The 17,428-nt window shown below is 44.8% G+C and overlaps 1 protein-coding gene across 10 annotated transcripts in view; it reads right to left on the bottom strand.

Moving 5' to 3' along the window:
* The window catches only part of ARHGEF3 (Rho guanine nucleotide exchange factor 3), a 295,453-nt gene that overhangs the window by 166,607 nt on the left and 111,418 nt on the right, over positions 1-17,428 (bottom strand). Inside the window, exon 1 of one of the 10 annotated variants that reach the window (XM_087866942.1) lies at positions 2,505-6,254. The exons of 7 other annotated variants lie outside the window; for them this stretch is intronic. In XM_087866942.1, the coding sequence (XP_087723068.1) occupies positions 2,505-3,276 (772 nt within the window). In that variant the 5' untranslated portion in view covers positions 3,277-6,254. Of the gene's footprint in view, positions 1-2,504; positions 6,255-17,428 lie in introns of those variants that run through there. 2 more of the 10 variants (XM_087866941.1, XM_045807390.2) reach the window with 2 other exon arrangements.

Raw genomic sequence — 17,428 nt, 5'->3', positions numbered from 1 at the left:
CCTTTTTAGAATCTGGTTTGAATCAACTTCCCCTTAAATGGCTCCCACTTGGCGTTCTGGGCAAGCTGTAAAAACATGGCTGGAATTGGAGCTTTAAAATGAAGTACTGACCTTCCGTGGAATATGCTTCCTTCCCTCAACAAAATCAAACCAGGGCCAGGTTCATCTCTGTGGGTAGATGTTTCACAGCCCTGGCATGCCTAAGTCCTTACACATTCAGGATTCGTGTCTCCAGTGCCCACCAACAGTCTACGGTCAGTAAGATCGGAGACATGGATCACGTTTACTGAGTGCTGGTTCTGGGCGAGGCATGCTTATGGGTCATTTCATTTATTCCTCATGACAATCCTATAAAGTAGACACTATTTATTATCCCCATTTTTTGCAGAGCAGAAAACAGACTGAGAAACATTTGGTAACATGCCTAGGATTGCATGGCTAGTCAGAGGCAAAGCTGGGACGCAAAACTACATCTCTGTGGTCCTAAGACCCATGCCCTTAATCATTATACTCTAGCATTTCTCCACTGATACAGAACTGCCTTGGCCAAATCTCAGAAGATGGATTTATGAGATCTTTAAAGGGTTTCTCCCCTCCCCTCCCTTTCTCTCTACCACATCCATTTACCAATTGACCTCCCACACCCAGCCCCAATTCCTCCAGATCCTTTCTCTGGAGACTCTCAGAACCGAGAAATAAAAACGTATTCAGTAGTATTTTCAAGAGCAAAATAAAGGTCGACGGCCCCCTAGCCAATTACATTTTGAGTTCCAATGGATATCCTTGGGAAATGTATATTTAAATGCACTCATATAACTTGAAATAGGAATGATATGAGAACTATGTTTGACTTTTTATACAAGATATTTGCATATCTTAGGTTCATATCAGAACTAAAATGAGTTTAGAGAAACTTCCATTTGATAGGTAGGGAAACTGAGTCCAGAGAAGGTAATGATTTGTCTAGACGCCTCTTAGGTAGCCACTAATTGGACCTTAGCAAAACAGGCCGATTTGCCAAAGGACAGGAAAGCAAAGTATTACTGAAGATGTTGCAGGTGACAGGAGATATAGTAAGGGCTCCATCACTGAAATCCTCATGTAGCACCTAATAGCTAAGAATGTCATTTCTGGATCCATTCTGCCTGAGCTTGAAGCCTGGTCCACTGCTCCGCAGCTAGGTGACCTTGGAAAAATAATTTATCTTTTCTAAACCTCAGTTTTACTATCTGAGAAATAAGGATAGTAATAATAGCCAGCCAACTCTATAGAGTTGTAGGAATTTCATGAGCTAATGGGAGTAAAGTGCTTACTCACATGCCAAGTATCTAATAAATCTTAGCTAGTGTTGTATTACTTTTTATGTTGCATTAACTATCACTAAATTGTAGTAAGTCACTTTAAATGTTGTCAATTTCTGTATCTCAAAGACTCAAAAATGATTCTTTATCAGGGGAGCAAACAGCTGGATGAATCAGATGGGAAAGGAGAAAGACCATAAAACCATCCAAATCACATGAAAAGATTATAAATGTACGTCTAGAATGGTCATGTATGAGAGCTGAAATTAGCATTACAAAAATCAATCTCAGAATTCTGGTGAGAAGAATAGAAAAAGCAATGGACACTTTCTTTGGAAAATAGGGGTGGCTTATTCAAAGCTTTAACGCCCACCCACAAACAAAAGGGACAGAGGGAGTTACCTTTGGGCTTCCTAACCATTCTTCAGCCCATGGAAAGGTAACATCTCCAGCCATTCCTTCAGACATAACCAAACCAAGCACCTTAATGAGAACACTAGTGAGTCTGAATCTCCCCTAATAATAATATCCGACTTCATCTTCTCAATGATGAACACATTCACAACACAGGACTCACTAAAAGGAAACCTACAAAAAAGTTGTTCCAAGAAGAATGAACTTCCAAAATTGACTGCAGCCATCTTTCAACCCAAAGAAGAAGAAAAGATCTTGGAAATCCACTTTGTGACTTTAAAAAACTCCCCAAACAGAAAACAACCAGAAGGCAGATGCATCCTTATTTTCACTCTTTTTTCCCCCAATTAACTGAAAACAGATCTCTTATAAAAATTAAAATACTAGCATCATGGAACAAAGAGCTCCCCCCAACACACATACACACACACACACACACACACACACACACACACACACACACACACATTCTCTCTCTCTCTCTCTCCTCCAATCACAGATGCTAAAGGAAACGCTGACAGCTAGGCACTCACTTAACTCACCATCTCCAATCAAGCAACCATTGTGGTCTTAAACGCAACCACACAGCTCTTTTCTGATTCACACTAAAGTGAGACAGAAGTCCCCACTCCATCGTCCCAGGGGTTTTTAACAGCAGCTCCCTGCCTATTTGCTTGGGAGGTGAAAGACAGCTTCGCCCTCCCGCACCTCAGCTCCTGGCACCACCCAGCCAGGCATGGGTGGAAGTGTGGAGCCCGTCCATCCCTGGCTCTGCCACAGGGAGCTTACCTGAGCCCGGACAAAGAAGCAGCACCAAACCATGGGGCGCTCCGGCCTCATCCACGCAGAGTCCCCCGCCCCTAACTGCGACGGAGCCCTGCACACAGGATTCTCTGAGCCGAGCAGAGCATGGTTTCCCTGAAGGAACTCCTCCCCGCCACTTGGGCTGCATGACAGGAAGTGACAGGGGGCCATCAGTTACAAGTGTCAGAAGCTGAGACCACACCAGCCAAGAGCTCCCCACCTCCAGTGGTTTCCTCGCCTGCTGCTGCTTTTTCAGAGCACTGTGGCTTTGGGCATTCAGAGGCACACCAGAAATCCAGGGTCTGGCTGGCAATCCCCAGCCTGGAGGAAACGAACAATGAGCACTGGGTCCCCACCTAAAGCCACGCCGGGCACTCAGCAGCTCTAAAGAGTTCACTGCAAGGACATCAGGCCTCGAGTCTGGAGCTTTGCAGACCCAAACCCAGACATTGGCATGAGACACAGAGAGAAGGGACGCTGGGAGAACTTTGTTCAGAGTGGAATCAACAGAGCCAACTGCCCTGCCCAGGACACAGAGCCGTCGATGAATCCCAAGTTCATAGCAACTCCACAAACGAGAGTGGTGGTGAACACCACACCCATCCACTTCTTTTTTTTTTCCTTCGGCAAATCTCCTCTTCAGAGCCCCCTTCAAAATCGATGCCTCTGGAAACCTCCCTTTCAGCTTTTGACTTGGATCGCAAAAGGCCTTACCCCTTTTCTCAAAGTTACTAGGGAAATAACTCATGGCTGACATTTCTCATTTTACGAAATGGGATCTCGCCAGAATGAACACCTTGCCCGGGTCGCCTGCCTTTTACAAAACCCAGGCTCTTTGGGTGAGATAGATTGTCTCTCAGAGACCTGCAAGGTTACAGGGGAAACCATGCCCTGTTCAATCCCTCTCCACAAAAACTCAACCCCCTCACCCTCCCTGCATGGTAGCGGTGGGTCTCAAAACCAAGGAGACATATTTCCAGTGCAGATTTCAATTATTTATTTTTAGTTTCTAGTCTTCTAATGGCCCTAGTATTTGATTTGCCACTTTTTGCTGCAAAGGTTTAGGCAAAAGTTCCCAAGGCTGTTTTACAAATGCACAGATTTTTAAGAGCCTTGACTTGTCTGAGCCCTGAGTAAAAAAGAGAACAAGCTTCCAAGACTGGACTCTAGAGCATACGAGTAAGCAGGCTCTCCCCATCCTCTCATGGCAGTGACCTGGCCCCTAACATAGGGCCTTGGAAGAGTGTCTTTGCCCTGCAGACAACACAGAAGAAGGCACTCGGCTCTGGAAGCACAAAGATGAACCACTGGTGACCAGAGAACAAAATAAATGCTGCTGGGATTTGCAAAAAGTATTGAGGCGGCCAAGAAATAACCGAGCCTGGCCAATGCATTTTTTTAGGGGGACAAAGTCTGGGAAGGCTTCTTAGAGCAAGAGACACATGGGTAGAATTCTGAGGGGTTTTCTAGGCAGGAGAATTAGCAAGGGCAATAGCAGGGATGTGCAGGCCCATAGGGTACTCTGGAAGAAAAGCAAATGCTTTGAAAGCACTACTCCCCGACAGACTCGGGTCTTGCTTCAAAGAGCTTGAAGGGGTCCTATCTGTTTGGAGAAAGAAGGAAGTGAAAACACTGTGAAAGAGGCTCAGCTCTTTTAGGCAACCATCTGGGGCACCTCAAAGCCCACATGTGGTACCTACCAGGTCTGGCACTAAGCAAACACTCGGTGATGTGTGTCGAAAACAGCAGTGCCCACAAAAGGTGGGTTTCAGCTCATCCTTGGGACTTCCAAACGCCTGACTCCCCACAAAGCAATCCTAGGGTAGGGTGGTGGCTGGTTGGGGAGGGAGGGAAGGCATTCCTAAAGAAGCCTCTCATCCTAGCCTCCTGCAAAGAAAGGGGCCTGAATTTGTACAGGCCTATAAACAGGCCGAGATGAGCCAGCTCTGGAGACAGCTGAGCTAATGAAGAATGTCAGTCTCCCGAGGACCAATGGAGGTTTCCATAAGCCCAGCTACTCCTCTCCTGGAGGATTTTCAAACAGCCACTGAATGGGCCCCAGCAGCCCAGGCCAGGATCACCCCAATGAGGGCCCAAAGGAAATGTAAACTGATCACTAGACTTTACTTCTTTTCTGGGGAGGGAGGGCACACTCACGTCAACTAATCCAAGAATGATTAAGCCTGACTTCTGGTTGCTGACTACAAACGAGAAAGAAGAACCGAAACCCGTGGGCTGTAGCACTTGGTGGAAGAGGTGAAGTTGAGTGGGTCCCAGGGCAGGTAGCAGTGAAGGAGGGAGCACGGGCAGGAGAACCAGCAGATACCCCTGGCAGGAGAAAAGGAAGGAAGGAACAGGGCATGGCCATCTCCCCTGACATCCCTGCTTTGACCAGAAGCGAGAACTCCAAGAATGAAACCGGTGCACGCAGAGGGCATCTTGAAGGAACATTTCAATAATAAGAGGCTCCTGCCATGCAGAGTTCAAGTTCATTTTTAGCTTTAAAATGGAAGTTTATAGAGGAACAGGAATGTGGGTTTTCTCTACATGGCACTTAGGATACAACCAAGTATTCAAATATGTTTTTCTACTAATTTTTAAATTTTAGAAGTAACATGGTGTCATTATAATACATTCAAGCCATACAGAAGTATATAGTGTAATAAGTGAGTCTTCCCGAAGGCCCTTTTCTCCACCCCAATCCCATGTGCCAGAGGCACCCATGTCAAAGCCAGCTGTAGATAAAGGGGTTATAAACCCAAATGCTTTCAGGGCCAGGGGTCAGGTACCTGAAAGAAAAGCCTGGGTGGGCCTCTGGGCACCACTGAGAGTACTGGCCCTGAGTTCCAGCTTACAGGTGTCCCAAGAGACTATGGCCCAGGGTCACCAGACATTTCAGTTTTTCAAGAGAAGCTAGAAATTCCAGGTTATATATAAAATCTCACAATGTTTAAATGCTGGCAACGAATCCACCATTTACAAAAGTGCTATCCAGGCCACACAAACACAGGTGCTGGCTGGATACGACCCAAGGGCCACCAGTTTGGCAATCCTTCTAGACATTTCCTTCTGTCTCAACACACACAAGTTGCTGTGTACAACATTTTACTTTTTATTTTTATTTCTCAAACATGGACGGTAACATTATTCTACCACTTGCTTTTTTCACTTAAGAAATCCACAGCATCCCTCCACATCATACATATTTTAGACCCATATGGGGTCTTAACTCTGCCACCATTGAGAACATCATTCACGATGAAAATGCACCTCTGTGCAGATGCTAAAACATCCTGAAGCCACAGTTACTAAAACCATAAACAGTGATGGCAGATTTTTGATGTGTTAGCAGAAGTTGCCATGCAGTTTTTCACTTGACCTTCCCAAGGAGCCTGAGATAAGCCTCGTTGTTATCTCTACCATACAGATTTTTTTAAAACTGAGACTCAAACAGGTGGCAGGAGCCTGCTCAAGAGGGCCTAGAGGTGGCAGATTTGGGAGTGGAGCCTGGGTGGGCCGACTTCCAAGCTCCCGCTACAGGCATAGAGCCCCTGGAACAGACAGCCAGAAACCTGTCCCAGGGTATTCTGGAATTTGACATATGGCAAATATTGGACTACAAACCACGGGAGGAGAGAAGGATGGCTAACAAATGGGATAATTCATTTCTTGGAAAGAAAAGCCTCCTTTCAAAGTCCTACTTCACCCTGTCCAAAATAAATTCTACGTAGATCAGAGTGAAACGCTAAAAAGAAAAAAAAAAAAAAAAACTATGAAATTCTGGGGGCGTAGGTTCTCAGAGTATAATATTTTTCTCTAAGTGTGTGGAGCTGAATCATTATATATTTATAATGGGGGAATACCCACAAGGCACCTATAATGCAAAAACTGGCCCCTGTTTCCCCACATCTGGTTAAATAACCATACTGCTGGCAAGGTCTTAGCGTATGCAGAAGAGACTAGTGCCAACATGTGGACCTAGCCAAGGCACCACCCCATGCTTCCTTCTGGCCCTGGGACTCAGAGGGATGTGTTTTCTGTGCTATTATTCTATACATTTCACCGTATTTTCTGTTAAGAAGTTTCAAGCAGTTTTCTCACCAAAAATATTATAAGAAACATATTCATCAGGGTGGTGATAAGCTCATGTACATAAAACAAAATGGTGAGATTTCAGTAGAATTACTTCATTAAAAGTTGGTGACTAACGGTGGTTTTCTCCATGTGAATTTTAATCTGGTTCCTCAGTCTCTTTACTATTTGTGCCCCAGAAGCCATAGATTTCACAAAAGCTCAGTGTTGGCTGGGAATTTCAGGGTCTTTGACGATATTCCATTCGATGCCTTACATTTTTGTTTATTTAAAAAGGGGGGGGGGCACCTGTATGGTCAGGTGGTTAAGCGTCTGCCTTCGGCTCAGGTCAAGATCTCAGGGTCCTGGGATCGAGTCCTGCATCAGACTCCCTGTTCAGCGGGGAGTCTACTTTTCCCTCTGCCCCTCACCCTGCTCTTGTGCTCGCTCTCTCTCTCTCAAATAAATGAATAAATAAATAAAATCTTTAAAGAGAGAGAGAGAGAAATAACACACATGCATGGGGTGGAGGGGAGGGGCAGAGGGAGAGGGAGAGAGAGAATCCTCAAGGAGACTCCCAGCTGAGCATGGAGTCCTATGTGGCCCTCCATCCCACCACCCTGAGATCATGCCCTGAGCTGAAATCAAGAGTGGGACACTTAACCCACTGAGCCACCTAGGTGTCCACGAGACTTTACATTTTAAAATAATTCCACAAACTGAATTGAAAACTAGGTGGTGAAACAATCTCATGAAAACGGATGGCAGCAGGGGCCAAATTAAAATAGTGTACTGCATACTGACTTAACCAAGATTCCAGTAACAGAAAATCATTATTTCACAGATCTTAGGTTTTCGATGCTACTGTCAAATTCAAGTAAGACTGAGAAAAAAACAAATATTTATGTTGTGGAGGAGAGGGGAGGCACAGTAACACTCATTGGTGTTACTAGGTTGGCAGGAAGGCATCATGCATGGCAAGTCTGTGAGAAATAAAAAGGGCTTCAAAGTATTTCGAGCCTGGGAGTTACTTGTGGTCATGCACTCTCATCAAATGTCTTCATAGCTACTCTTCAGCGCTGGAAGTGTGGTTAATCCAAGCAAAACTTAAACAACTACTCTGCCCCCTTCACCATGAATCACCAACAAATGGGGGGTCCAGACCCCATTCCAGGCCGGGGCTGCTTGTATGCAAGACGTTTTAACTCAAGGAACCTGGACCATTTGAAAATGCTGATGCTTTTCTAGAGCCCTGCTTAATATCCCAGCTCCACAAGATTACAAAATGATGAGAAGAATGTGGGAGCAAACCTGGCTGCCCAAGGTCAAGAATGAATAAATAGAAAAGGCTTCATCTATGGTTTCAACACAAGAACTAAAAATAAATGAGGCTTGAACATGGAAGTCTCAACAGATTCCTAATCATGGCTAATCTTGAGTGCTTATCTTGCTGGTTTTGTTACGAGCAATAGCTTGAGCACTGTATTTTTTCTCTCTAAACAAATCTGAACTTTTATAATCAAATTCCTCACATTATTTTGGCAACGGACACACAGACAGCTATTTTAAAAAGCGAATCAGAAATAAGGAAAGCTGCCTTCCGAGGTGCGCTGTGAAGCAGCCACCGGGCCTGGTCCCTAGGGTTCCACCTCTTTTATGAACCCAGAAAGAATAGCCTGAAGCATTTCCACAGGGAGGAGACGGGGGTGCTGGTAAATAAGCCCACTCGATTTATTGCTCAGAAACACGGACACCCTGAGTACAGCTTTTTCAAAGGACCGTCAAGATCTCTTTGTTACGCTGTCAGTTCAAAGTGAAACTCCAGTGGGTTGCTGACCTCTGCCCAATTCTTAGGAAAAAGAAAGGTTTAAAAACTGATTAGCTGATATCTATCAGCCAGAGAGCTTCCTTACTTGGAAATGAGAGTTACTATTTGGCGTTATCCTGTCAAAATTGATTAGAAATGGAAAATGTGAATATGAAGGGGGTTGGTATTCCTAACACCTGGATATCTCAGGAGGATTTTGAATAGTAATTTGCTCATTTCAAAGAACAACCCTTGAAAAACTGAATTTCTGAGTTAAAAATACATAACAAAAGCAGAAATCATTTTTTTATAAAATAGTTTCTCATCATTATTTTGAATCCAGATATGTCCTTAAGGATAATTTCTGGGAACAACTGGCTGGCTGGAATAATGAACAGTCAATCGATACAGTAGCACTGTGATCTCTGGCTCTGCCATTTACTAGTTGAATGACCTGGTAACTCCCTTAACTTCCTTGACCCTGAGTTTCCTCATCTGTAAAACAGGAATAATGATTCCATTATCTCTCACAGGGTTGTAGAGAGGTCTCTAAGAGCCTAACTGATACGTGTTTAAAAGCAGAACAAAGGATAATGGGAACATTGGGGTCATTATACTATTTTTTCTATTTTTGCATAAGTTTAAATTTTTCCATAATAAAATATTTTTTAAAGACAAAAAAAAAAAAAAAAAGCCCAGTAATAACCTCTTGGGTTTTTTTTTTTTTCAAGCAGAAAACGTTCCTCTCAGCAAGTTGAAAAGTTGGTACCAAATCCAAAATAATTTGATTTTTACCCTGATTTGAATGAGAGCTGTCAACTAGATATCTGATAAGAAAAAGACAATGGAAGTTTGCAACTTCCTGTTTCCCTTCTTCCTTCCAACAGAGAAAACAAAAGTGTGAAGGTGGTTAAAGCTTAAGTTCCACTTACTCTTTTTTTTAAGAGAGGTGGAGAGAGAGAGGTGGGGGGAGGGGCAGAGGGAAAGGGAGAGAGAATCTTAAGCAGGTTCCATGCCCAGCACGGAGCCCAACACAGGGCTCAATCTCACGACCCTCAGATCACGATCTGAGCCAAAATCAAGAGTTGGATGCGTAATCGATTGAGCCACCCAGGCACACCACCACCACCATTTACTTTTTCAATGTTATAATGCTGACTTCCTTAAAATCCCTATGTCTGTCTAAAAAGTTCAAGATTCCTATGAGAATACCCCCCGAGAAAATAACAAGAGATTGAAAAAGCGTGTGTGATCCCGCGACTCAGAGCACTCCTTCTGCCTACACCACAGTGAAAGTGGTTTTTGTTTTATTTTGGTTGGTGTGTATCCATGTGTACTCGAAGAGTAAACACGGCCACTTTTTTCTTTAAATCAGAATCAGAAAGGAATCACCCAAACACTGGAAACCAGCAAACCAAACAGGGGATACTCAGAACAGGGTTCCAGTTGCCCCCCGGAGGGAAGTGGATTCTGGCTGGAAGCTCAGAGCCTTCTCCCAGCTACTGTGCTGCCATGGAAGCTGTCCCTTTAAGTCAGACTTCCTGGTAAGGCTCAGAGATTTCCGCATGCAGCTTCCTGGAGACGGTGTAAGATAAACAATAAACTTTGCAGCAAAATCTTGGACAATAAGCCCCACGTGGCCATAACGAGAAGCAATTATAAGGCCTGACAATGGCTAAGGCATTTCCAACAGGAATGCAAATCTGTGATAAACATGGGGGAAACATGCTACCCCACACACCTGCACAAACTGAACTAATAAAAAAAAAAAGTTCTTAGCCTCTCAACAGACCGAGAAATAGTTGCTTCCAAATTTGGCACTCTTTTTCTTAAATCATGGTCTTAGAGGAAGGCAGTCTGGTCTTTCTTACAGTGCTACCACCTATTGGTGAAAACTGTTGAGGCCAAGGGACTCCATGACTCACTTGCTCCACGTGTCTCGTGAGGGACATTTAACCTTCTGGATACTCTGCAGTTCAACAGTCTTTTTAGGTTTAGGGAAGTTCCAACTCATGAACGAGAGCCCACATTCTACCGAAGAGAAGAGGATGCCACACACTTACTTTCCCAGCCTCCCTTGTAGCTAGGGCAGGAGAGCCTGAGCCAGGCTCAGCCAATCAGATACTCCCACCCCAGACGTGGCATCAAAAGCTGGCATGCGAACAGATGCTATTCCTGTGGAGGTGGCCGCAGATTCCAGAGGCTGCAGGGAGGGCAACTGAGCAGCCACATTCGTTGGCACAAACCGTGCTATCTACACCCGCCCAGGAGTGGCAGCAATGGTGTGCTTGTAGGAAATGTTTGGTGGTGTAATTTGAGGTTGTTCCTGGTTCCCTAATCCTTCCGAAATTCTCTGAGCTTCCTATATCCTGTAATAAATTTCTCTTCTGCTTACATCAATCAGCACTGGGTTTTATTGCTAGGGGCTAGTTCATACACACAGAACACAGGACAGGCTAAAGCTGAAGTAGTCCAGAACCCGATCCTGCAGAACGATTCTGAGCATAAGGACTGAATGGCTCCTTTCACATTTCCAATTCAATTCAAACACTGTCCCTTGGCCCACAGGGCCCTGCATCAATTGGCCCCTGTCTCCTTCCTAAGCCCTTATCTCGTTCTATTCTCCTTCCAACTCCCAAGCTCTAGTCGTACTTTCTGTTCCTCAGTAAGCTCTTGCCAGCCCCCAGGGCCTTTGCACTGGCTCTCCAGAAAACTCTTTCCTCCAGATCTTCACAGTATAGCAGCATCTTTCTCATAGTTTGGTCCCAACTTACAGGAAGCTTTCCCTGACTAAGCTGCCTAAAGGATCATAGTCCCCACCTCACCATCTTATCCTCTATCATGATACCCTGTTGATTCTCTTTCCAGGATATATCCAGGGATTAATTTATCTATTAGTAACTTTAGCAACCACCATTGACTGGGGGCTTGCTATGCACCAGACATTAAACATTTAATTCTATGACCATTATGAGATAGGTACTTTTATTATCCTTAGTTTATAGATGAGGACGCAGGCTCAGAGGGGTTAAGGAAATTGTCCAAGCTTGGCAGTGATGGAATAGAGATTTGAATCGAGGTCTGCAACATGGGCTCATTACCACAGTGCTCATTCAGGCAGTTGCCTGACAGTGACTAAATGAACATTAACCACAGTGTAGGCTCTGCAGCAACAGGACAGACCCCACTCTTATGGAGCCGATAGCCTGGTGTTCCAGCTCTATCACCTGGTAATCTCTCTATTATCCACAGACCCTGCTTAGGGAAGAAATGTAGCCAGGCATGTGTAAAGAGGGAGCAGGGGTCCTTCATTCAACAGAAAAGTGCCCAGCTCTGTGCTCAAAGTGTTGGGCATACAGAAATACCACAGGAGAGCTTACGGGCCAGAGGGAATTCAGACCTCCAAACAACGTTTGCTGCTCACCCTGTCATGTTCCATGGCCTTGGAATACCAGGAACACTGAGGAAGCAGCCAGGGACAATTCTCAGGTCCCCCCAGGAGAAGAGCCATTGGAGTAGTTGATAAGGGATGTGTAGGCATTGCCAGGCTGAGGGGAGGGGAGCCACAGCAAAGGGGAGAGGTGGGGAGATGTTCAAAGGGCCATGGGAGGGATGGGGTGGTTACGCTGGGAGAAGAGAAGGTTGCAGCCAAGGGAGAAATTCCAACTCTTCCCTGTGGAAAATGGGAAACGAGAGCAAGACTTTCAGCAAGAACAGATACAGGACCAGATATGAATTGTTTTTGTCAAGAACAGTGGCCATGACTATACAATACTGGCAATATGTCTTAGTACCTTATTTCCTATGTTAAAGTACACATACATAAGTATATTAGCTAAAGCCAGGAATTTAACAACAACAACAAAATTCCATTTCTCTGTTTCCCAACTCCCTCTCCTTGCTGAATGAGAAGTGAGATAAATTTCCTCTCTCAAGAGGAGTTAAGCACAGCCATTCTCTCCCATAATGTGAAATTCCACAGAGCTCTCGTGTCAGTAATTTATGGAGAAAAGAAGGAATTCCCCTGCTACTTGACTTTACAACTCCCATCACCTCTGCCTGGATTCTCCCAGTGTGATAACAGGAAACTCACCTCTGGGTTGTGTCATTATTAAACGAAAGGTTGATTTTTATTTTTTTAAGAATGTATAAGGTTGAGGCACAGATGGCCTCCTGTGTTAAATAAGCACCTGGGGGCTGTGAGAGGAGTCCCCAGAACCACCGTCTGAGGCTAGGTGTGGCCAAGCACGCGGTGACAGGCCCTAGGAAATGGTATGCTAAGTTTGCGTCTAAGGAGGTCTGAGAACCCTGAGGTCAGTCAAGGAGGCAAGGGCATAGCCTCTGGAAAGTAGACTGGAAATCAACGAAAGCAGTTTAGCTTGGGGGTTAGGAAAATAGGAAGTCTTAGGGGGCGCCTGGGTGGCTCAGTCGTTAAGCATCTGCCTTTGGTTCAGGGTCCTAGGATCGAGCCCTGCATCGGGCTCCTCCGCTGGGAGCCTGCTTCTTCCTCTCCCACTCACCCTGCTTGTGTTACCTCTCTCGCTGGCTGTCTCTCTCTCTGTCAAATAAATAAGATCTTAAAAAAAAAAAAAAAGGAATAGGAAGTCTGAGCCAAACAACCTAAATTCAAACTCCAGTGTTATGCTTACCATGTGACCTCTGGCGATTTACTTCTCTGTACCTCCATTTTATCATCTGTTAAATGCAGATAATAAGAGTAAGAGCACCCACCACACAAGGCAATACAAATTTATATTTTAGTATTCTATAACATACTATATATACCATTATATAATATAGTAATATAATAATATTACTATGATCTACTTTAACCCAATTCAAGAAAGAATTTGTCAGGGCGCCTGGGTGGCTCAGTCAGTTAAGCATATGGCTCTTGCTTTCCACTCAGGTCATGATCTTGGGGTCATGAGAGTGAGTCCCACGCCGGGCTCTGCGCTCAGCATGGAATCTGCCCCAGGATTTTCTCTCTCTCCCTCCGCTCCTCCCTGCCAAACTCTCTCTCTCTCAATCTTTAAAATAATTAAATAAATATTAAAAAAAAAAGAAAGAAAGAATTTGTCAACAAAAATGAGGAGTCTGAGGAGTGGGGGCCTGGGAGCGGATGGCTGGTCAGTATTTGGGTGGTGATTTCTGAACACTGTGAGGCACAGTGACAGTGACACTAACAGGGAACCTACAGGCAATCTGCTGAGCCAGAGTCCAGGCCCCACCACATCTGGGCCACAGCCTTGGGACAGTCACTTCAGCCCTTAAAACCTTCATTTCCTTATCTCTGCAAAGGGGATAACAATAGTACATCCTTCGTACTTTGAGCCAAACCCTGGCACTCAACTTTACAGGCATTTTTCGGAGATCATCTCCCCAACACCACTGTGAATCACATACAATTATGATGTCCATTTTACAAACAACAAAACCCATGGCTTGGAGATGTTAATCAAATCACCAAAGGGCACACTGCTAGACTGACCTGCAGGAAGTCTGACCCGAGCCAGCACTCTAAGCCCCTGTCGATTCTGCAGACGTGCGAAGCATGAAAAGGATGCATCACAGGCCCTCTGCAGGAAGAGGGGGTAACTGATGTGTGCATGGGAACCACCCTGTAAGAAGGGTGTGTATCTTCCTATCACAGATCCCTGCCCTTATGGCACCTGGTAGACCATGAAACTCCCCCTTGGTCAGCACTTCCTATGTGCCAGGCACAGCGATGAGTGCCCATTACATCATCACCATCTCATCACCAGGGCAACCTTCCCCGAGGCAAAGACTGGAGGTCAGTGAGGCACAGAGAGTTGAGCTCCTGGCCCACGGGTCACAGAGTTTGTCTGTAGTGGCACTGAAACACACATCTGGGTCTCTCCTACACCCACTCAGACTTGGGGACGGGCCCTTAAATGTCCCTCAAGCGCCCCTCTCCCCCCTCATTACCTCCCACTCTAAGAGAACAAAGCTGCTTATTCGGCACCAGGATAATGACCACGGGGGCCCGAGCAGGGCCATGGCGCAAACTGTAATTACCGCAGACAACAATTTGCATTCCAAATCTGAAACGTGCTCAGGGCCTCACTTGAGCCCTGTAATCAGCTTAGCCTCTGCCCAAATCTCCCTCGATATGAAGACATACTTGACGCACTGAGCTACAGCAGGGTTTGGAAACTCTGCCTCTGCCCCCAGCAAACCGCCACCTGAGGAAAAACCATGCCGAGAAATGGCTAGGGTTGAGTGGGATTTAAACACTGGAGAGGCTGAATTCCTCTGTTGCAGAACAAAGCAAACAGCAGCCAGGACAGTGGACAGGCAGGGCAAGACCGGTAAATAACTAAAGGCAGGAAATGCATTACATAACACATGGGCTTCAGTGCCCAGAGGTGGGATGGCCCCCCTCCTCTTTCATCACACATTGCTGTCTTGCCCACGAGTCACATGTCAGGGTGTGGTGGCTCTGCTCCCCACGACAACAAAGGACACCTACTAGATCAGCGAAAGGCACATTATGAGAAAAAAATACATCATCTGCATTAGAAAAAGAGTTCTGGAAAGCCATGGACAAAGAATGCTATGATTTGGGTACTCCCAGGTGCAGAAGGAGGGTATAGCGAGGACAGTGGCAACACCAGAATTTTCAACCCTGCCTCTGGCCTCTTTTATTTTGTCTGAATCACAGAAGGATTTTTACGAAATGGCTAGAGTCCCAGGTACTGGTTAACTGGAACTCACCATGGCTCTACTTTCTTTTAGTAGAGACAGAGGACAAATTGCATGACAATTTCCATCACCCCGAATCCTGATCAAAGACTTTCACGCGAAACCTCTACTTGAGCTGATGGTATCGGCAAGCTGAATCTCGACTGCCCTCAGAATCGAAGTGTTTCTCAAACCTTCACGTGCCACGCACATCAGCTGAGCATCTTGATATGTTGCAGGTTCTGAAGTCTGGGGTGGGGCCTGAGATTCCGCATTGCTAACAAGCTCCTAGGAACTGTACTGCCCCATGGACCACACTTTGAGAACCCTCGCTAGGAGACGTGCGAGTGCTGAAGTAGACTGAAAGAAAATTCGTATTTCCTGTGTTTCTATAGTCATCGTGCTGAGCGGTGACTTCATCCTAAGAGCAAAGACATAAACTCAAGTGCTAGATATCTTTCAAGTTCTGGATTCCAAGTTATCTCATGGTGGTAAGCAGGATGACTGTTCCTGAAGGAAAACTTTGTTTAGATGCTATTAACTAAGGAAAATCCAGCCGATCTTCCCTTGGCTGATGTTTCTGGAATAGCCCTGGATCCTCTGAGGTTCAAAGGACCTGAGGCATCAAAGCACAACACAGCCGAGCATCTTGTCTTTGCCAGTGTTCTCATTCACTGATGCCTGTCCCCCATTGGGCAGTGTGGCCAGCCCACTGCAGGTGCAGTCATGTTCTAGAAACTGAGTAACCTGCTAACCCAGACTATCAGTTGTGGCTGGGGGCCCTCAGGTACTTGAGCATGGCGTCATCAGTCACAGACTGCAACTTCCCAACCAGACAGGCATCTTAATAAAATCATTCAACTAATCTGATGCATTTTTTAAAAAACTGGCTGGAGCTGGCTGCCCTGTCCCGTTATGCAAACGGTACACAATGAATTGCTGATAGCATCTGCTCACCATTGCCAACATAAACCCTGCCAGGCCAGCAGAAATAAGCCCAGTGACTGTAAGCAACAATAGTTGCATAAGTTTGTTGAAATAAACACAACTAACAACAGGTAAAAATGTTTTTATCTCCTCTTATTGCCAAGCCAGAGACTTTTGAGATTGAATTCTTGTAAAAATAAAACCAGTATCAAGGGTAAGAAACAGAAGGCAGCTGAGGGGAGAACGCCAACTTCCTGCTTCTTCCAGAAATACACATGGAGATATCAGTTTTTAGAATAAGTAACTAGAACTCATAAAACAAAATTAATTGGCTTACATTGCTTACGGCCACACAGTATGGATTTTCTTCCCTGTTCTTGTCTACTTGTCCACTTTTATGCACTTTTTGACATTTGCCCTTGGAGTTGGGTAGTGGAAATATTTCTTAATATATTAAAGAAGTTCCATGCTACCAAATAACATAAAATTACACATAAGAGATATAATAGGCAATATTAGCCTGTAAACCAAAACCCTAAAATAGAAAAAAAAAATGCAAGCAGACAAGGAAGGGAAATGAGCATTTATTAAAGTAGAGGGATGATGTTCGAGTAGGACGCATGGTCAATGGAGGGAATTTGGTGAACCACGTCAGAATGACTCATGAAACAAGATGGAGAAGTCACTTCCTGAGCAAGGGGTATCAGAACAAAAGGAAGAGTGAACTGAGGACAAGTATTTTAGTGGCACATATGTAGGGCCTCTTAGTCACTCTGGATAATGAGATGAGCACATTTTAAAAAGAAGGAAAAAAGACATGACATCAAGACTGTTAGAATAGCAGCAGGTTTTATTATGTTTCAAGAACAGCAAATCTTGGCCATTTGTACCAATAATGAAGGCTTGAAAGGACTATCCCAGTCTAAAACTCAAGCTTTTTCCTTCCTTGCGACGTTTTAGAATTTGGTGACAAATGTATTAATGCCTGGCAAAGGCTGGGCCCAAGAAAAACATGTTCCGATTTTAATTACACAGGTCATAAGACAGGAAACATACTTTGGGGGTGAAGGGTATTTTTTAAAAGCCAGTATTTTTTTGAACCCAAAATTACTAAGCCAACTTTGCAATCTGTAGTCCTCTGAGTTTCAATAATAAATGAAACCAAAGAGAAGGAATACACAGATGGCCATATTAAGCATTTTTCTCTAATTTTCCAAAAGTGGGATTCTAAGGTATTCTCCCAAGCTATCATGCAGAACCCATCAAAATAATGTACCCCAACTTAGCCAGATGCAATTGAATTACCCATTAATTCTTTGGAATATTAACTCTTTGGGGGATGATTTCTTTCTTGGCTGAGTACACAGTGTTCATTCTTATTAAGGTGCTTTCCTCCCTT

This window comes from Ursus americanus, chromosome 14 (genome assembly GCF_024610735.1).
Source record: "Ursus americanus isolate L20-20 chromosome 14, mUrsAme1.1.p, whole genome shotgun sequence".
NCBI lineage: Eukaryota > Metazoa > Chordata > Mammalia > Carnivora > Ursidae > Ursus > Ursus americanus.
Note: the sequence above shows the minus strand (reverse complement) of the source record. Positions and strands in the feature narration are given on the sequence as shown.